This window comes from Chiloscyllium plagiosum, chromosome 6 (assembly GCF_004010195.1).
Source record: "Chiloscyllium plagiosum isolate BGI_BamShark_2017 chromosome 6, ASM401019v2, whole genome shotgun sequence".
Taxonomy (NCBI): Eukaryota; Metazoa; Chordata; class Chondrichthyes; order Orectolobiformes; family Hemiscylliidae; genus Chiloscyllium; species Chiloscyllium plagiosum.
In genome coordinates, this window is record NC_057715.1 from 100,402,564 (window position 1) to 100,424,849 (window position 22,286).

General features: G+C 41.9%; 1 protein-coding gene across 3 annotated transcripts in view; it reads right to left on the reverse strand.

Annotated features, from left to right (window-relative positions):
* LOC122550880 (phospholipid-transporting ATPase VD-like) overlaps positions 1–22,286 on the reverse strand; it is a 178,579-nt gene that overhangs the window by 17,639 nt on the left and 138,654 nt on the right. For all 3 annotated transcript variants that reach the window (XM_043692279.1, XM_043692278.1, XM_043692277.1), the window contains exon 2: positions 9,911–10,234. In XM_043692279.1, the coding sequence (XP_043548214.1) occupies positions 9,911–10,179 (269 nt within the window). In that variant the 5' untranslated portion in view covers positions 10,180–10,234. The remainder of the gene's footprint in view (positions 1–9,910; positions 10,235–22,286) is intronic.

Below are 22,286 nucleotides of genomic sequence, written 5' to 3' on the forward strand. Positions count from 1 at the left end.
GTAGGGGGGCGTGGACCTGACCAGGTAGTCACGGAGGGAACGGTCTTTGTGGAAGGCGGAAAGGGGTGGGGAGGGAAATATATCCCTGGTGGTGGGCTCTTTTTGGAGGTGGCGGAAATGTCGGCGGATGATTTGGGTTATATTTTCACAATCAGTGGTTCCAACATTTTTCATTGACTAATTTCATTGTAGCACTCTTACTGTGTGCTCCTAGATTTATAGGTATAATCTAGACTAACACTTCTGTATATGCAGTATGGAGGGAACACTGTATTGGCAGCAATTTGATCTTTGGATAATTGAGCTAATAGCTAACCTCCCTAGTTGAGACAATGTAAAGGATTTTATGATGATAGTAATGTGATCAATATTCTACCACAATGAGCTGCATCAAAATAGATGAACCTGTCATTTGTCCGACATACTGTTTGTGGAACTTTCTGTATAAATTGGCTGTCTTTGCAATAGTAATGACTGCATTTCAAAAGTAATTAATTTGACTGTAAAAGATTTTCGAATCTCTTAAGGATAGTAAAGATGCCATTGGGGGTCAGATTTTCCTGGGGAAGCAGGATACTCATCATGATTAAAGTGCAAATTGGCCAGCGAGTTGTAGCAAGGAGTAGATGCTCCTTAAATTGAGGAATAGCAGAAGTTCTTGGTCAATTTGCATTGCTCTGATGTTAGCTTTCCAAGTTATGCATAACCTCCCTCTGAGTTTGATATAGTTGCTGCTAATTAAATTCCCCTAAAGCACACTGTAGAAGACTGAGTTCAGTGATCAGCACTAGTGACTTTCAGAACTGGTGATTGCCACTGACTGCCAATTTTTCTTTTCCTTAGAAAAGTAAATAATTATAAGCACATAGTCACAGTCCTACAAGTTTCAAGTTATTTTAATATATTCTCAAATGCCAAATTTTAATTTTGTGATGCTTCTTATTTTTTTTCTTTCTCTTTTTCTCTCACACCTAAAAGACTCAGAGAGTCATGGAGATGTACAGCACAGAAACAGATCTTTCAGTCCAACTCACCCATGCCGACCAGATAATCTAAATAAATTTTGTTCCTATTTGCCAGCATTTGGCCCATATCCCTCCAAACCCTTCCTATTCATATACCCATCCAGATGCTTTTTTACAGCACAGAAACAGATCTTTCAGTCCAACTCACCCATGCCGACCAGATAATCTAAATAAATTTTGTTCCTATTTGCCAGCATTTGACCCATATCCTCCAAACCCTTCCTATTCATATACCCATCCAGATGCTTTTTAACTGTTGTAATTGTACCAGCCTCCACCATCTCCTCTGGCAGCATTCTATACACGCACCATCCTCTGCGTGAAAAGTTGCCCCTTAAATCCATTTTATATCTTTCTCCTCTCACCCTAAACTTATGGCCTCTAGTTTTGGACATCCCCACCCCAGGGAAAAGACCTTGTCTATTTACCCTATCCATGCCCCTCATGATTTTATAAATCTCTATAAGGTCAGCTCTCAGCTTCCGATGCTTCACAGAAAATAGCCCCAGTTTATTCAGCCTCTCCCTAAAGCTCAAACCCTCCAACCCTGGCAACATTCTTGTAAATCTTTTCTGAACCCTTACAAGTGTCACAACATTCTTCCTATAGCAGGGTGACCAGAATTGCACATAGAATTTAAATAGTAGCTTAACCAATGTCCTGTACAGTAGCAACATGACCTCCCAACTCCTATACTCAATGCACTGACCAATAAAGGCAAACATATCAAATCTTCTTCACTATCCCATCTACCTGCGACCCCACTTTCATGAACCTGGACTCCAATGTCTCTTTGTGCAGCAACTATACTCAGAACTTTACCATTAAGTGCATAATACCTGCCCAGATTTGTTTTTCCAAAATGCAGCCCCTCACATTTATCTAAATTAAACTCCATCTGTCACTCCTCAGCCCATTGGCCCATCCAATCAAGATCCTGTTGTACGCTGAGGTAACCTTCTTCATTATCCACTACACCAACAATTTTGGTGTCATCTGCAAACTCTCTAACCATACCTCCTATGTTCCCATCCAATTCATTTCCATAAGTGAAAAAAGCAGTGGACCCAGCACCGCTCCTTGTGGCACACCACTGGTCACAGGCCTCCAGTCTGAAAAGCAACCCTCTACTAACACCATCTGCCTTCTATCTTCGAGCCAGTTCTCCCTGTATTCCCTGTCATCTAATTTGCTAGCCAGTCTACCATGAAGAACCTTGTTGAACACCTTACTGAAGTCCATTTAGAACACGTCCACCGCTCTGCCATCATCAATCCTCTTCATTACTTCTTCAAATACTCCATCAAGTTAATGGGACATGATTTCCCACACACAAAGCCATGTTGACGATCCCGAATTCGTCTTTGCCTTTCCGAATACATGTAAATCCTATCTCTCAGAATTCCCTCCAACAACCTGCCTATCACCGATGTCAAGCTCAATGGTTTATAGTTCCCTGACATTTTCTTACCACTTTTCTTAAATAATGGTATCATGTTAGCCAACCTCCAGTCTTCTGGCACCTCACTTGTGACTATCGATGATACAACTATCTCAGCAAAGGGCCCAGCAATCACTAGCCTGGCTTCCCATAGGTTTCTAGGGTTCACTTGATCAGGTCCTGGAGATTTATCCACCTTTATGGGTTTAAGACATCCAGCACCTCCTTCTCTGTAATATGGACATTTTTCAATATCACTATATATTTCCCCACATTCTTTATTTTCATATCTTTCTCCACAGTAAAGACTGATGCAAAATACTCATTTACACATCTGCCATCTCCTGTGGTTCCACACATAGGTGGACTTGCTGATCTTTAAGGGTGGAAGTGGGTACTGCAGATGCTGGAGATTAGAGTCAAGATTAGAGTAGTGCTGGAAAAGCACAGCAGGTCAGGCAGCATCCAAGGAGCAGGAAGATGGACGTTTCGGGCAAAACCCTTCATCAGGATTCCACCTGACAACCACCTGATGAAGGAGCAGGTCTCCGAAAGCTAGTGCTTCTCATTAAACCTCTTGGACTATAACCTGGTGTTGTGTGATTTTTAACTTTGTACACCCTAGTCCAACACTGGCATCTCCAAATCATATACACAGCAAGTTGTTATAATCTGTACTGCCTGAAAAGGTGATGGTAGCAGTTTCAAAAACAACATTCAAACGTAGGAGCACATGGTCAACAGATACTTGTGAACACCACCATCAGCGAGTTCCCCTGTAGGCGACACACCACCCTGACTTGAAAAGATATCGAGGCTCCTTTACAGTCGCTGAGTCAACAATCCTGGAACTACTTTCTCAATAGTAGTGCGGGTGTCCCTACATTGCATGAACTACAAGGCAGTTCACCACCAACAAAGGCAATTAGGGATAGGCAATAAATATCAGCTGGGCTAGTGGAGCCCATACCCCAAGATTGAATAAAAAGTATTTTTAATAAGGAAGAAACTTGAGGGGGAAAGACACTAATCTACAGAAATAAAGGGGTTAATTGAATAACTCTACCAAAAATTAGGCCCCTTCAGCTGGAATGGCTTCCTTACATGCTGTATCAATGAACAAATCTATGGTTCTGATGTACGTTTTGGGTGTTTCTGGTGGTTTCGAGCTTCCAGAGTGTACCCTGTAATAATTGTAATGAGCTCAGTTAGGTGGACTTCATAAAACATGAGTTCCCTGATGGGGCCTGTTAACCTGTTCCAATCAGAAATCCCTGGCTGACAGAGATTAGATTAGATTATTTACAGATTAGATTAGATTACTTACAGTGTGGAAACAGGCCCTTCGGCCCAACAAGTCCACACCGACCCGCTGAAGCGTATACCACCCAGACCCATACTCCTACACTTACCCCTTCACCTAACACTACGGACAATTTAGCATGGTCAATTCACCTAACCTGCACATTTTTGGATTGTGGGAGGAAACCGGAGCACCCGGAGGAAACCCACGCAGACACGGGGAGAATGTGCAAACTCCACACAGAGAGTCGCCTGAGGCGGGAATTGAACCCGGGTCTCTGGCGCTGTGAGGCAGCAGTGCTAACCACTGTGCCACCGTGTCGCCCACAAATAAATATTAATGTCAGAGGTTCCTCAGAGCTGGCTGTGAGGAGGCCGGACAAGTGTCAAGTACTATGCACATGTAAGTAAAGGGTGACTTGGTGATAGATACCGAACTCTGTTGAAATATTTCATTCCCTAATGTATTCTACTGAATTTTTTCTTACCAATGGCTCAGGAAAGCTGTTAACTCATTTATTTTAAATAGGCTAAGGACTCTGCTGATACAGCCTATAGACAAATACACAAAGCTTTTATATACTATTATCCCACTGAACAGCTTCAAGCATCAAAAGATTTAGCTTTTCTGGTGGCAGGTAGAGTTGAACATCTGAGACTTATTAATTGCATAATATTGGAATCAAAATCCTATTGATGCCCAGCTGGACTCAAAATCACACGGAAAGGTCATTGTACAGTGTGTTAAAGCAAGACTTCCATCTCTTACTGGTGCACAGCATTAGCCATGTTAAGAACATCATTTTAGAGACCCCTAGTGGATGTGGTAGCAGGTCTACAGTCTCAGCATCTTTTATTCTATATTGTAGGTGCTGATAAAACATAATGCAGCATCTTTTCTATCATTAGATGGGATGACAGCAAGATAGATTCTTCTACATTATACTCAACCTGACCTTTTCACTAATATTTGCAAATGGAAGATTTATGCCAGCATGTCAGTTGCAAGAAATCCTTATGCACTGAAAATGTCAGAACAAATATGTCTGTAATGTATGACTGATGGTAGAAGGAAGTTCCACAATAGCACTGTATTTTTCCTAACGATATACGATTGTTCAGACCTCTGGTGTTGCAATGTTTTTCCATAGAAAATAAACAAGAACATAATATTTACATTTATTCCAGTCCAATATATAGTTCTATTTCATAAGACCTCAGCATCAGAAGCTTCAGAATTTTGTGTTAATACTTTACTGAGGTGAGAATTTCACTGATGAGGCAAACATTTATTGCCCATTCCTGTATACCTTTGAACTTGTGAGGACATTTTGGCAGGCAATCAACCATATTGCATCAGGTCTAGTGTGATATCTAGGTCATAAGGCCATAAGACAGAAGAACAGAGTCCAAAAGACAGCCCATAGAGTCTGCTGCGTAATTTCAGGTGGGACTAGATTGGGTTGGGATAGCTGGTCGGCATGGACAAGCTGGACCGAAGGGTCAGTTTCCGTGCTGTACATCTCTATGACTCTATGACTATATCATAGTTGATATGTTTCTCAACCCTATTCTCCTGCCTTCTCCCCAAAACCCTTGATTACTTTACTAATCAAGGACCTATCCATCTCTGTCTTAAAGACACTCAACGACTTGGCCTTCACAACGTTTTGTGATGGGTTTGCCAGGTTCGCCATCCTCTGACTGAAAAGTTTCCTCCTCGCATCAATTCTAAAGGGTTGTTCCTTCAGGCCATGACCTCAGGTCTTAGTCTCTCCTACGATTGGAAATACCTTTTCCACGTCCACTCTATCCAGGCATCTCTGTATAATATAAGTTTCAATGAGACCCTTTCGTCCACTAACCTCCGTTGTGTATAGACTCAGAGTCCTTAACTGCTCTTCCTATGACAAACCCTTCGTCTCTGCAATCATTCTTGCGAACCTTCTCTGGACACTCCTTTCTTAGAAATGGGACCCATAACTGTTCACCATATTCCAAATGTGGTCTGACCTGAGCCTTAAAGACCTCCAGCAGTATATTTCTGCTGTTGTGTTCAAACCCGGTAAGAATGACACATTTTCTTTCCTCAGGGCGATTAGTAAGCCAGATGGGAGTTTAGTGACAATCAGCAACAATTTTGTGGGTACCATTAGTTTTAATTCCAGATTTACTAATTGAGTTGGAATGCCATCAGCTGCCATGATTTGGAAGCATACCTTCAGAATATTAGTTGGGATTGCTCGTCCATTAACATTGTACCACTGCTCCACAATCTCCCCTTAACAATTTACTTGCATTAAGCCTCTGATGATTCTGTGGGTGTTTGTGATTCCTGTTACCTAATACAAGCAGTTGACCATTTGTAGGCAACTTTTTGATAGTCTATTAAGTTTGTTAAGAAGCAGCATCTTAGATATGATTTATCAGTTAACTAGATAAAAAAAGTATACAACCATGATAGTTGGGAATAGTTCACAGATGCCAGAGGACAAATGGGTTGTTGGACTGGAATGTGTTGGTATCACTAATGATGTGAAGGCAGAATTCTGCTCTCGAGCCAAAGTGTTTGAGAAATCTTCCCTGGGTCTTCCTCTTCTGGTCTATCTTCCATCTGGAGAAGACAGTTTCCAGGTGATTACAAGGACCTTATGATGAGATCAGCCCTCTGCCCCAGAGCACTCTTTCAGGAAACCTATTTCTTGAGGCTGTTTGGTTGGGCAATGTCAACCCATTATCTAAATTCTCTGTTCAAAGACCATGTGGCAGCTACTCCTGATGTCAGATGACCATTGTCCCCTTGCCCACCTCAATTTGAAGGTTAGATTCATTCCTTCTAAGAACAAAAACTTGGTATTTTTCGAAATTCCGTATTCATTACAGAGTAGTGTGGCATCCGGTAAAACTTTTGTTTATAAAAACTGAAAGAACTGCAGATGCTGTAAATCAGAAACAAAAACAGAGGTTGCTGGAAAAGCTCAGCAGGTCTGGCAGCATTTGTGAAGAGAAATCAAAAGTTAATGTTTCGGGTCCAGCGACCCTTTTGGGTCTGTCCTGAGGAAGGGTCACTGGACTCGAAATCTTAACTTTGATTTCTCTTCACAGATGCTGCCAGACCTGCTGAGTTTTTCCAGCAACCTCTGTTTTTTTGATTTTTATAGAAGGCTAGTTACCAATGTAACACAGTTAAATGAGGTCTCATGCTGCATAGGATACATTAAATATGGAACACAAAAAGAACTTTGGTACATCTAAGCTTTGAACAAGGCCCAAGCTGATAATCAGAATGGCCCTGATTTTCGTGCTTTGGTGATTATGTTTAAAGGATACATCCCACGTGTGAGGCAGTTCATGAATGAAATATGAGTAATGTGGATACAATTCAGTAGTAATTCAATTAAATTGATAAACTGCAATGCAAAAGAATAAGACATTCAATGAAATGGTGCAGTGAATAAGACAGACTGCAGAGGATACTTCTATTTGAATGATTGAGGGACATAGGTTACAAGAAGCTGTGGGCAGTACGGCGGCTCAATGTTTAGGGACCTGGGTTTGACTCTACCCCTGGTTAACTGTGTGGAAATTGCACATTCTTCCTGTGTTTGCATAGGTTTCCTCCGGGTGCTCTGGTTTCCTCTCACAGTCCAAAGATATGCAGGTTAGGTGGATTGGCCATACTAAATTGCCCGTAGGAAAAAAATGATAAGTGGATGGAATGGATGAGCCCCAACAGCAAGAGCCCCGGTGCTGCCTACGCCACTGCCGCCATCTTGATTTCACAGCTTTCCGACTTGGAGGCAATTGGAAATGAACCATAGTTTGCAGAAAGCTAGCACACATGACAATGGGTAACCAGGAAGGCTAATGGAATGTTGGCCATTATTTCAAGGGTGTTGGAGTATTAGAGTAAGGAAGAGGGCATCACAGTGGTTTAGTGGTTAGCACCTTTGCCTCACAGCGCCAAGGTTGCAGGTTTGATTCCAGCCTTGGGGGAATCTTTGTATGAAGTCTGCCTGTGCCTTGTGGGGTTTCCTCCAGGTGCTCCGGTATACTCCTTCAGTCCAAAGTTGTGCAGGTTCGGTGGATTGGCCATGTTTCATTGCCCAGGGTTGTGCAGGCTGGGTAGATTAGCCATGGTTAAAAATCTCATAAGGAGTTGGAGTGGGGGGGTAAGGGGTATGGGTCTGGGTGGGATGCTCTTTGGAGGTTTGGTGCAGAGTTGATGCAGTGAATGGCTTCTTACTGCTCTGTGGGGAGTCTAAGTCTTACTGCAACTGTATAAGGTGTTGGTGAGACCACATTTGGAGTACTGTGAATGGCTCTGTTCCCCTTATTTAAGGAAAGATATCATTTGGAGGTAGATTAGATTAGATTATCTACAATGTGGCCCAACAAGTCCACACTGATCCTCCGAAGAGCAACCCACCCAGACCCAATCCCCTACATTTACCCCTTCACCTAACACTATGGCAATTTAGCATGGCCAATTCACCTAACCTGCACATTTTTGGACTGTGGGAGGAAACCGGAGCACCCGGAGGAAACCCACGCAGACACGGGGAGAATGTGCAAACCCCACACAGACAGTTGCCTGAGGCAGGAATTGAACCCAGGTCTCTGGCGCTGTGAGACAGCAGTGCTGACCACTGTGCCACCATGCCGCCCATTAGGTCAGAGAATATTCACTAGGATGATCCCTGGTATAGAAGGATTGTCTAATGAGAAAAGACTAAACAGTTTGGGACTCTACTCACTGGAGTTAATAAAGGGACATCAATTTAAGACAGATGAGGAGGAATTTCTTCTTTCAGAGGGTTGTGAGTCTTTGGAACTCCTTGCTACCAAGAGCTGTGGGGGCAGAGTCCTCATGGTTACTTAAGACTGAGATACATCAGTTCTTAATCAGTTTGGGAATCAAGGGTTATGGGAGAAGATTAGGAAAGTGGATGTGAGGAATATCGGATCAGCCATGATCCTATTGAATGATGAAGCAGACTCGAGGGGCCAAATGGCCTGCTCCTGTTCCTAATTCTAATGGTCTTATGGTCTTGTTACCATTACTGAGCTTTGATCAGCCCTTACGCTACTGAAAATAAACCATGACACAGCTACGGTAGAATCATTCTATGAGTTGACATTAGTGCCCAGACATGGTGAAATGTGGTGACTGCACATTTTATCGCTAGCTTTTGTTTTTTATTCATGGCAATGTGAGGCTAGCATTCATTGACTATCAGCCAGTGGACTTGTTATTGTTTGAGACTGAACAAATTGACAAATAAAAGATGTAGGTGAAGAATCCAAATTCAAGAGCATTTTGAACCAAGCAAGATGAACAAGAGAATTTTGCCTAATGGAAGGGTTCTTGTTCCTATAAAGCACTAATAAGAACCACTCTCAACACGTAGAGTCATAGAGTCATACAGCATGGAAACAGACCCTTTGGTCCAACCAGTCCATGCTGAACATAATCCCAAGCTAAACTAGTCCTATCTGCCTGCTCTTGGCCCATATCACTCCATCCTTTTCCTATTCCTGTACTTATCTAAGTGTCCTTTAAACATGGTAACTTTGCCCACATCCACCATTTCCTCAGGAAATTCATCCAACACACGAACCACCATTTGTATAAAAAGTTGGCCACTCATGTCTTTTTAAAAAATCTCTCTCCTCTCACCTTAAACATATGCCCCCCCAGCCTTGAAATCCCCCATCCTAGGGAAATGCACCAACTACTAACCCTATCTATACCCTTCATGATTTTATAAATTTCTATAAGGTCACCTCTCAGCCTTCTACGCTCCGGTGAAAAAAGTCACAGCCTTTCCTTTTAACTCAAACCTTCGAAACTCGGCAACATCTCGATAAATCTCTTCTGAATCCTCTCCAGCTTAACATTAGCCTTCTTGCAACAGGGAGACCAGAACTGGACCCAGCATTCCAGAAGACGGCATGTGACAGTGTCTCTTGCATAACTTGGGTTTATCAATGATTCGGGTGTGATATTTTCAATTGAGATTGTGCTTTCCACTAGGATTGTTCTCTACTTTGTGAAAGAAAGGAAGCAGAAAAAAAAAATGCACAGGATGACAAATTATTGAATCGGCGACTAAAAATAATTGAAAACAAGAATACCCACCTGTGAAACTGCTCGTAGAGGTTTTTGGGAATGAAGTTCAGCAGTGTATATTTGGTGGTAATGATTTTATTCCCTTGGTAAAGCCTTGGAGACCCGAAATGTCTGCTTTTGTTAGCACTGTGGTTTGGAATCACAATTCTGTGCTCAGGTACATCATTCCTGAGGATTGTGTAACCTCGTGTGCTGAAGGGGTTTCTCCAGACTCGGTAACAGATATTTCTCAGAGCAGAAACTCTGGTGTAATTGGGTCTTTCATGTCTGGTTGCCATGGTGACCGTTTCAAGGAGCAATAGTTATATACTCTCAGCGCCGGCAAGAGCAGTTCTGGAGGATAAAAAGAGAGAAAAAAATGGAATAATAAAGATGACATTTAATTTTCTCTTCTAAAAATAGCTTCCTTTACCACAGTGCATTGTAGAAAAGAAAACCTTTCACAAGATAAATATGGATGAGTTCAGCCGAATGTTTCCATGTTAACTCATCCATGTAGAAAACAGCATTCAGTTCCCCTCTCTCCCATTATAACGTCCAGCTAAACATTCCTAGGAATTTGCTGTGGTGATGGCACTATATAAATGGGTTGGTTACCTATATTGGCTGGTTTGTGGTGTGGAATGTCACTAACAGCGTGGGTTCAATTCCTGCAGCAACTGAGGGCACCATGAGGTGTTCTGCTTCCTCAACCTTGCCTCCTGTCTCAGGTGTGGTGACCCTCAGGGTAAACTCACCACCAGTCATCTCTCTCCAATGGGAGAACAGCTCTACAGTCCACTGAGGTTGTGGTGGTTTTGCTTAAATCAGTTGTGTAGCTGAACCTTTTTCATGTGATGAGCTGCCTAATTTCTGGTGTTCACCCTCTCCCTCACCCCTTTGTGGTTCATCCATGCCCTTTTAAGAGTGGGCCTTTTCAAAACCTGAAATCCTGAGCATAATATTCAATGGCATGCTTTGCCAATTTTACAGCATATTTTGAGATTGATAGAATGTCCGTATATGTCAGAAATATTCAACCAAAGCCTACTTGAAGAGGGAAAGAAGAATAAGCCCTCTTGTCCAGTCAAGGTTACGCTGTGTCAAGGGAGCACAGTTCAGCTGATGGTGCCATGAGCTGTTTCTCCTCTTTTCAAATCACACTGCTATGATCTTTCATGAGGGCAAGTAATTCTGGTAAAGCACAACACACAATACATCAGCCAAAATTTCCACATGTATTACACACGTCTTGATTTGTTGCCTGAACACAGAGATTCTGAAAAGCCACCAATTTATTGCACTTGAGCACATATGGTCACAGGAGAAGGCTCAGCAGTGAAAACCTTCCATTCCTGCGAAGGAAGAAAATACAGTTTGCGCATAACAAATTGTTTGCTCTCTGTGTTAACAAATACTGAGTATAATATAGTTCGCCTTCTCTCTCTCAACATTAAAGCAAGCGTCAAAGTCTCTTTTAAAATAAAATCAAGTTAAAAATTGGTGCAAGGAGTCAACTTGCATCCTGAAAGAGATTGAAGTTATCTGAACCTGAAGACTTGCAGGAGGGTTTCTCAATGCCAAACAGCCCTTAGGCGAAGATTTACTGCAAAAGTTAGAGATGTTAAGCTGTTAGCATTCTGATCAGATGCTTCTAGATTTACATAGATAGAGCTCTGCTGTTACAACAGCATAAAATTTGAAATTCATGCAACACAATGTAGCTTCATGTTCTTTTCAATGAAGCACTGGATTCAATTTGCATGATTATAGGAACAGAAAAGATCTGCACAAGTCTCGTAAACCAAAATAAATATTTTAAAATATGAACCCTGTTAAACATTGGAAGATGTTGGCTGGCAATTAAATTGCATTAAAAGAAATAACATTCATTCAGCAAGGCACCAGGCAGGATAAGCTTTCAGCAGATGCACAGTATGTCCAGTAGGTGGCAGACTCTCCACTGCAAAAACCCTCTTTCCTTTATACAGCAATATATTTTATTTCACCTAACCTTTTGCTCTATAGTCCTGGAACGATTTTTGATTTAAATCACAGAATAAAAACAACCAATCATATATTGCTGGATCAGGCTCCTACTTCGATGAAGCAATGTTGATTTGATAACTTCTTCATTCAGGCGTTTGGTAGTGTATTCATTCTTGGACGAGTATACCAGAGGATGCAAGTTCAACGGAATTCAAATGTCAAAAACCTGGAAATCTGTTGTTTTGAAGATCTGCTATAGGATTTTGCCACTGACAGATTTGTTACAGAAATTCAGCAGTTATTGTTACTGGAAAACCTGGAAATGATTTGCTGGTCATAGTAAAAGTCACCATAATGCTGTGGTATTTTCATAAAAATCCAACTGATTCACTAACATCCATTGGAAAATTGAACTTTCTGAACTGTATGGGAGCCCTCTATGGGTGGTATGGTGGCTCAGTGGTCAGCACTACTGCCTCACAGTGCTAGGGACCTGGGTTCGATTCCAGCCTCAGGTAACATCTGTGTGGAGTTTGCACATTTGTCCTGTGTCTGTATGAGTTTCCTCTGGGTGCTCCCGTTTCCTCCCACAGTCCGAAGACGTGCTGGTTAGGTGAATTGGCCATGCTAAATTGCCCATTGTGTTAGGTGCATTAGTCAGGAGTAAATACAGGGTAGAGGAAGGGGTCTGAGTGGGTTACTCTTTGGAAGGTCAGTGTGGACTTGTTGGGGTGAATGGTCTGTTTCCATACTGTAGGGAATCTAATCAACTTTGAGGGATTGACTTTTAACTACCTTCTGATGTGCTTAACATTATACATGATGGAGAAATTAGATTTCCAATCCATTTCCCTGGGCTGGTTTTGAACCTGGGATCCTCAGCTTCGAGGACTTTAAGAGGGTAATTGCCAATAAGAAGGTAAGCAGATGTAGAAGATGGATCGAGCAGCCATTGTTCAGTCTCAATTGCAGCATGTACTGAGGGAGGGTAGCTATGTTTTCCAGTAAGTGTAATTGCTGAACTTCTGTAACAAATCTGCCAGTGGCAAAATCCTGTAGCAGATCTTCAAAACAACAGATTTCCCAATCCTTGGTTAAAAAAAAAACACAACATGGATAAATTCTACTCATAGAATTCCTACAGTATGAAGCAGGCCATTCGACCTGTCAAGTCCACACTGAACCTCTGAAGAGTGTCTCACCCAGACCACTCCCCTACCCCTGTAACCCTGCATTTCCCCTGACTAATGCACGTAGCCTGCAAACCTGGAATTGTATTCATTGGAGTTTAGAAGATTAAGGGGAGATCTAATAGAAACTTACAAGATAATACATGGCTTGGAGAGGGTGGACGCTAGGAAATTGTTTCCGTTAGGCGAGGAGACTAGGACCCGTGGACACAGCCTTAGAATTAGAGGGAGTAAATTCAGAACAGATATGCGGAGACATTTCTTCAGCCAGAGAGTGGTGGGCCTGTGGAATTCATTGCTACAGAGTGCAGTGGAGGCTAGGACGCTAAATGTCTTCAAGGCAGAAATTGATAAATTCTTGATGTCACAAGGAATTAAGGGCTACGGGAAGAACGCAGGTAAGTGGAGTTGAAATGCCCATCAGCCATGATTGAATGGCGGAGTGGACTCGATGGGCCGAATGGCCTTACTTCCACTCCTATGTCTTATGGTCTTAAACCCATGGACACTATCAGCAATTTAGCGTAAGCAATCGACCTAACATGCACATCTTTGTACTAGGACGAAACCGGACAACCCAGATGAAACACATGTAGACACTGAGGGAACATGCAAATTACACGCAGACAGTCAGTCGAGGGTGGAATTGAACCCAGGTTCCTGGTGTTGTGAGACATCAGTGCTAACCACTGAGCCACTGTGCTGCTCTGTCGGTCATGCAATGATGTCTAATGACATAATTAGTATAAAAGAATTATAAAACTCTGATGGTTAGCCGTATTCAACAACAACAAAACCTTGAACTAATATAGGACAAAGAACTACAGATGCTGGAAATCCAAAAATATTGCTCATGAAATGCAACGAGTCTGACCGCATCTGTGCAGAGCTAAATCTCTGTGGATTTCTCTTCACAGATGCTGCTAGGTCTGTTGAGTTTCTTCAGCAAATTTAAATTTTTGTTGCACCTGTACAGCGTGGTTAACATAGTAAAAGTCCCAAGGCATTTCATAGGTGTAACATCAAGCAAGTCTTGATGGCAAATCATGTGTTGAGATATTAAAAGCGATGTCAAACAATGAATGATTAAAGACACACATTTCAAAGATTGTGTTACAGAAGGGAAAAAAGGGGTGGAGAGGTGAAGGCATATTGAGAGGAAACTCCAGTGTTTAGGACCAGAGTAGTTGAAGGGAGGGTGAGTGTTGGAGCAATGATTACAATGTAGAGCAGCACAAATCTGGAGAATTGGAGGAGCTTTGAGGGTTGTAGGAATGAAGAAGATAACACAGGCAGGTAGGGTCAAGGCCATGAGAGGATTTGAAAATGTGGATGGGATTTTAAAATCAAGGTGTTACTGAGAAGCTGTATAGGTCAGTGAGCATGGTCTTGATGGGTGAATGGCAAGCAAGAGGTCTGGATGAGCGCTGGTTTATATTCCCAAAGCAGTGCTCAAAATAGCTACATTTACATTGAACAATCTATTAAACAAATTAAACCAGACAGCATCCACTGGATTGCAAACCGCCCACCTGTACAAAGGTTTCTTTCCAACTGGTTCATGTCTCCTGTATTCTTCAGTCATTTATGTCTCTGGTGCAGAAACATTCCTTGCTGATTGTTATGTAAATGTTTTACTTCACCCTCCATTTTGACAGCAATCCCTCCTTGTGTATGGCCCTCCTAGTTCTCTATCAGTGGTCTGTAACATCAAACAATCCTTTCTGCAGAGATTTTCCCACTCGCTTTCTCTTAATTGCTTACGTTTCCTTCTGCAATTCTCTTTTGCTCTTTGCTAAATTTAACTTATTTTGATTTATCTTGCTGTTGTGCCTTGTCCCTTTTCTCCTCGTACTGTTCATCCATGATTCCCTGATTTCCACTGGGATTCTGACAAGAGTGCAAAATGTTAAAGGGAGCACATCTTGTATAGCCACCAAGCTAAGGTGCAATTATAAAGTTACACCTCTACATTCCCAGTGGCTCACAGAAACTTGAAGTGTGACCCAACCCCAACACGTATTAAAATGTAATAATTTGTGGATGGCAAATTTCTGATAATTGCAAGAAATTCAGAAACACATAAGAATCCCAACACCCTCTGGTGGATTAATTATAGCAATGAGGCTGCTTAGCAACAAATAATCTAAACTCTGCCACATCCAGTTCATAGAATCCTTAGAGAGTGGAAGCAAGCCATTCAGCCCATTGACTCCCTACTGACCCTCTGAAGAGGATCCTACCCAGACCTATTTGATCCCTGTAACTCTGCTTTTCCCATGGCCAATCCACCTAATCTGCACATCTTTGTACTGGGGGAGGAAACTGGAGTACCTGAAGGAAACATGGGGAGAACTTGCAAATTACACACAGGTAGTCATTTGAGGCTGGAATCAAACTGGGTTATCAGTAGTCCCTAGATGGCAGTGATAACCACCGAGCCACTATGCCATTGTCAATGGTGGTGGACAATTAACCAACTAACAGGAGGAAGAGTCTTCACAAATATCCTCATTCCTGATGACAGGAGAGCTCAGCACATCATGCAAAAAAGACAAGGCTAAAATATTTGCAACCATTTTCTGCTAAACATTCCAAGTGGCTGACCAACCTTTGCCTCTTCCTAAGCATCTCAGCTGCCAACCTTCAGCCAATTTGATTCATTCCACATGAAGTCGAGCGAGGGTTAGATACTGCAAAGGCTGTGAGCCCTGACAACATTGTGGCAATGGCACTGAAGGCTTTGCCATACCCTAGTATAGCTATCCCAGTGAAGCTCCAAACTGGCATCTAGCCGAGAACATGAGTAATATGATATTGCCATCGCTGAATCCCTGGCTATCAACATTCTGGGGATTACTGAACAGACAGCAATCTGAACAACCCATATAAACACTGTGGTCACAAAGTCAGGTACTGATGCTGAGGGGAATATCTCACTTCTTGACTTCCCAAAACCTTGATGTCATTTCCAAGGTGCCAGTCAAAAGTGTGATGGGATACTCCGAATTGACCGGATGGGTTCACTTCCAACAGGCCTCAGGAAGCTAGGTGCCATCCATGATAAAGCAGACCACTTGATTGATAACCCATCGAACAAATTAAACATTCTTCACCCCCAGCCCTACACCCAGTGGCAGCATTGTGTACCATCTGCAAGATGTTGTGCAGTTATTCCTTTGAAAGCACCTTCCAAACCCCAAAACCTCTCTCACCTCGATGGGCAAGGGGCAGCAGATCCATGGAAATGCTGGCAATTAACTTTCAATCTTTTCTGTATTTGGTTAATGTGCCAGAAGGTTGGAATTTACAAATGTTATGTTCTTGTCTGAAACAGGTTGTCAAGGTAAGCTTACTAATTGTAGACCAGTTAGTTTAACTTTCATTCTGGGGAAACCTCTAGAAACAATTATGTGGAATAAAACCAATAGTCGTATGGAAAAGTATGGATTGACATTAGAAGAATTAGCATGGATTTGTTAAGGAAAAATCAGGTGTAGCTAACTCACTGGAGTATTTTGAAGTGGTACCAGAGAGGTCGATGAGGGGACATCCAATGATGTTGCACACATGGATTTCCAAAATGCATTAGACACAGTTCCAAATATACTTGAGATAAGATAGGTGAAGGAATAAAAGGAACGGTCGCATACAAAATGGTTGAGGGATAGGAAACACAGCATAATGATTAATGGGTATTTTTGGGACTGGATGAAGGTTTGTAGAGGAGTTCCTTGGGTGTTGTTATTGGGATATATATAAATGATCCAGATGTGCAGGGGACAATTGTGGATGACACAAAACTTAGGAGAATTCTAAACTGCATTGATGGCATCGCTGTGGACCTAGACATGGAAAGAACAAGGTTGGGGGAACTCTTGTGTTGCAGTGGTAAGGAGGACCATGTAGAACTCCAAAAGGTCATTGACACATTGGTTGAGTGGGTGGCCAGGCAGCAGATGAAAATCAATCTAGAGAAGTGTGAGTGAGGTGATGCACCTTGGTACAAAGATTCAGTGATAAATAAAGGGGGGTTGCAGGAGCAGAGAGACCTGGATGTAAATGTGCATAGATCAGTAACGGTGGCAGGACAGGGAGACAGAAATGTTAGTAAAGCATATAGTAGTATTTTAGGTTTCATAAATATGGGTATAGAGTGCAAGAGCAGGGTGGTTATGGTGAATGTACATGAGTTTTGAGTAGATTTGTAGCTCAGGTTGAGGTTCTGGATGTAGGTTTGCTCACTGAGCTGGAAGATTCATTTCCAGACTTCTGTCACCCTACTAGGTAGCATCTTCAGTGCGCCTCAGGTGAAGCACTGTGCATGATTCCTGCTTTCTATTTATATCTTTAGGTTTCTTTGAACCTTCCAGCTCAGCGAGCAAACCTACATCCAGAACTTTCATGAGATTGGTTAAACATCGACTGGAGTATTGTGCACAATTCTCCACTATAGAAAGGATTTAAACACAATGGAGAGAGTGCAGAAAGGTTTACAAAAAGAAGTGGTGCCAGGAATGAGACTCTTCAATTCAGCAGAAAGATTGGAGAAGTTAGGATGATTTTGTTTGGGACAAGAAGCCTAAGATTTGATCAAAGTTTCAAAATTATGAGGGGTCTAGGCAGAACGGATAGGGAGTCACCATTCCCATACATGAATGGATTGTGAAACGGAGGACGTGGTTCAAAAGTGCTTTGCAAAACAATCAAATGTAAGATGAGAAAAACATTTTCACTCAATGAGTGGTTCGGTCTGGAACACACTGCTCCAGAATGTGGTGGAGATGAGTTTATTTGAGGCTTTCAAGAAGTCACTAAATGATTACTTAAATGGAAATAATGTGCAGAGTTATGGGGAAAAGGCAGGGGATTAGCATTAAGTTAAAATGCTCAGAGAGCCAGTACAGAGACCTTGGGCAAAATGGCCTCCTTCAGCACCCTAACAATTCTGTCATTCTGTGAACATAACCAGCTGTAAGTTGTCCTCCAAGTAACACATCACCTCGGCTTGGAACTATATCATCATTCCTTCTCTGTTACTATATCAAAATCTTGGAATTTGCAGCAGATGGACTGCACCATTTCAGGAAGGCAGCTCATTCCCACCTTTCTGGGGCAATTTGGGATGTGTAACAATTGCTCGTCTTACCCACAGCATCCACATCCCACAAAAGAATTGAGGAAAAATGTGTCAGACTGCCCATAAAGGTGCTGATAAATGTGCTACATGTGATTACAGCCTGTTATTTCTTTAAGCCAATAACTGTGAGGATGATAAAAGAAAGGTTTACATTTTTGTCGTGCTTTTCACATTGACAAAGTTGCTCACAGTAGCTCACAAGCAATCAAAACTTTGGACATGCAGTGTCTGTTGTAATGTGGAGAATGCATCTGCCAAATTGAGTACAGCAAGCTCCCACAAAGATCAATTTAATAATGGCCAGACTATCGGCTTTAGTGATGTTGGTTGAGGAAAACATATGCTGATTTGTTCCGATCTATTTCCCTTTAAAGCATGTTAGATGACATTGCTTTACCCTAGACATGAAAAGAATAGGGTAGGGGGTTGGAGGAAGTGCTCTTGTGTTGAAGTGGTATAGTCCCAGGTTCAAGTCCCACTTGTTCTAGATGGTGTATAGCAACATTGCTGAACAGGCTGATCAGAAAATATCCCGACATGGCAGAATATCAGAGCCTGATGCTGTAGACCCTGCTACAGATCAGTAACATCTCATTAAAATGGTTTTTCCTTTAACATCAATGTGGGTTCGAGCTGACACAAACAAATTGAAACCAATCTAACTATTTGTCTATAAAGCAGTCAATGAAAAAAGAAGCTGGACAATGTTCCTTTGAAAAATCAGCTGTCTGTCAGCAAATCCATTGATTTCTCACCAGGCAATTTCAGCAGAATATAGTAAAGCCAGGAGACAGAAATATGTCTGCCATTATCATTCAGTCCATCACGAGCCTTCCTGCATGTGTTTCAGGGACAGTCAAACTTGGTGCTACAGTACCTTGCTTGTCGTCTTAAATTTGAATGGAAATCCATGGCAAAAAAACTCACAAGAATACATTAAAAATAAGCTGTGTGCTGCAATACACAAGCCTTATAGAATATTCCAGGCCTTTATCTTGGTCTGAGAGAAGTATAGATTGAAAATTATTTCTACACTTTGTGAAATTTCTCTATCATGCATTACAGCTTTAAGGGAGATGAGGGTGGAGTTGTAATGTCAATGGACTAGTAATTTAGGCATCCAGACTAATGCTGTTAAATTATGGGGACAAATTCCATCTTGGAATTTAATTTAAATTAATAATTCTGGAATCTGAAGCGAGTCTCAATCATTATTGAAAACCCATCTGGTTCACTAATGTCCTTTAGGACATTGGAAACTTTTCACTGAACTCCTCTACTTCTGTATTTTAGTACACGTGATAAAGGATATTCGATTCTAGGGAAAGCAATCTGCCATCCTTATTTGATCTGGCTGACATGTGACTCCGATACACAGCAATAAGGTTGACTCTGAAGTAGTCTGGCCAACTGCTCAATGCAAGGAGCAGTGAGGGAGGGGCAGTAAGTGTTAACCTTACCAGTGACACCCACATCCAGTGCAAGAATCAAAAGTAATATGCACATGCCATGTTACTCTTAAAAGCATTTTCCAGCTGTCCTAATGGTGCCTTATGACGTTTATGCAAAGTACTTTTACAATCAATTTGTTCTTGCAGACAATTTTAAATCATCCCATAATTTGTAGGTGGCGGCTCTGAGGTAGAGGAGAGCAGTATGTGGTAGGAAAAGCCTTTGTTTTGTGAGCACTCAGCCTGGAGAATGGGAGCAGATGAGTAGCTCTTTCAGGAGCCAGTAGAGACACAATGGATCAAACATCCCTTATTCTGTATTGTAAAATTCAATGGTTCTTAATACACTGCCGTGGTGATGGGTAAAGTAACTGATTACAATCTCTCACTCTGCAACGTTGCGCACAAGCTGTCCAATATAATCCAACATCAAACACCTTAGTTTGAAATAAGCAACAGTGAATGGTGAAGTTAGTGATGGAGGTGTGTAGGTCAGTGATGAGTGTCACTATTTATCTTATAGTGTCTTTTCATACTATACCTATAATGTTGGTGAAGGAATCTCTATAAGACACATATCCTATTTAGCTTATTCACATACAAAAGAACACCCCTAATCTGTCACTGATGTGCTGTTGTAGATCAAGTAACTGATTCTTAAATACTAAATGACAGATTGTTGATCATTGAATTGGAACATTAATGATTCATAAGGCTGTGCCATATTTAAAAGCAACAACGGCTATCATTTCGTGATTTCATTTCCAGTTTCAAATTAAAGAATGTGATTTAGAGTTATCTAAAGATTTGAAATAGGGACATTTAAGTGACTGCTGGACATGGACATGGATAGCAGTGAATTGAGGGGTGCGTAGATTAAGTTATTTTATTAATCCTTGGCACAACATTGTGGGTTGAAGGGCCTGTTCTGTGCTGTACTTTTCTATGTTCCATGTTCTAAGATGTTTTGTACAGGGTATTGATGTGACTATTCGATATGAATAAATTAAGTTCCTTTGCAGCAGACCAGCATTGCTCAATTGCTGGTAGTACTTATCGGAAGAATTACAACCTTTGGCACAAACAGCATTATCCCTCCATGTTGGAGAATTATTCTAATCACATTTACCCAACCTGACCCTTCATTGCCTTTATCCCTTCATTCTCCAACTACACTTGAACGATCAGATAATTTTCACCTCAATTGCTAAACCTCAAGGTGAAAAGCAGACTTTAAATAAAAAAGTTTCCTTCACTTTCTTACTTAAATTTCTTACTTAAAATATTGTATTTATCATCTCTTGTTCTTAAATCCTAATCTATTTAAAACAGACCATTATTTGTACTTCCTTAGCTCATTCCTCCATTATATCTATACCCTTTTGCAGCACCCTTTGATCATCCAAACAATGAAAAATACTTTCTATTTTAGTCCCATCTGCAAATTTTTATCACTACTCCCTTGAGGTTCCATATGAGAGTTGTTGCCATACACAATGAACAGGAGTGACCTTCTTTTGGGACATCGTTACCTATTTCTATCCAGCCTGAAAATTGGCCCTTAACTCCAACCCCACTTTTACCCTTTTTACCATTTCATTACTGTTGACAATTCTCCAATTTGTTCCATGCCATTTATCTTTCTGCTAATTTTTCTTGGAGGCGGCATGGTGGTTCAGTGGTTAGCACTGCTGCCTCACAGCACCATGTTCAATTCCCGCCTCAGGTGACTGCCTGTGTGGAATTTGCATGTTCTCCCTGTGTCTGCATGGGTTTCCTCTGGTTTCGTCCCACAATCCAAAGATGAGCAGGCCAGGTGAATTGGCCATGTTAACTTGCCCATGGTGTTAGGTGCATTAGTCAGGGGTCAGTATAGCGTAGGGGAACGGGTCTGGGTGGGTTACTCTTTGGAGGGTTGGTGTAGACTTGTAGGGTGGGAAGGACTGTTTCCACAATGTAGGGAACCTAATCTAATCATAGTCTCATGTTTACAGATTTTACCAGAAACGGGGTAACTGCCATTTTTATGGAGAATTTCCCTCAGTGAACCTGAGTGGATTTTGTCACAAAGACTTCCCAAACTTGCCTCGTTAACTAGGCATAATGCCCATATGCATCCTGCCCTGTTCATATTCTGCCAGTTGTCACAGGCCTAAATATTGGCCAATACTGGGACCTACCAGTGCCACTTTTAAAGCTCAGTCATGCACCTGGTCAAACATTGGCAGCCCACAGCTGCCCATACGTTTTATCTGCAGAGACACGGGCATGCTGCCCACTTAACCGATTCAGACCTGGTGGTCCTGTTAGGTTGGGGGTGGGGAGGGGGTGGGGGGTTAGTGTTGTTTGCGGTCACTGTCCAAGGATCAGATGTTGGTGACTGGTGGAGCTTTGGAGGAGCAAGCCACTTCCCTGTCATGATTAGAGTGGTGCTGGAAAAGCACAGCAGGTCAGGTAGCATCTGAGGAGCAGGAAAATCGACGATTTGGGCAAAACCCCTCATATGGACAGTCTTCACGCTCATTGATTACTTCAAAAATGGTCCGTCAGTGTCGTGATCCAACAGTTGTCCTTTACATTCTGAAATGCATCAGGCTGGGAGGCCCACCTTCCCCATTGCCACTGTCTTTCTTGTA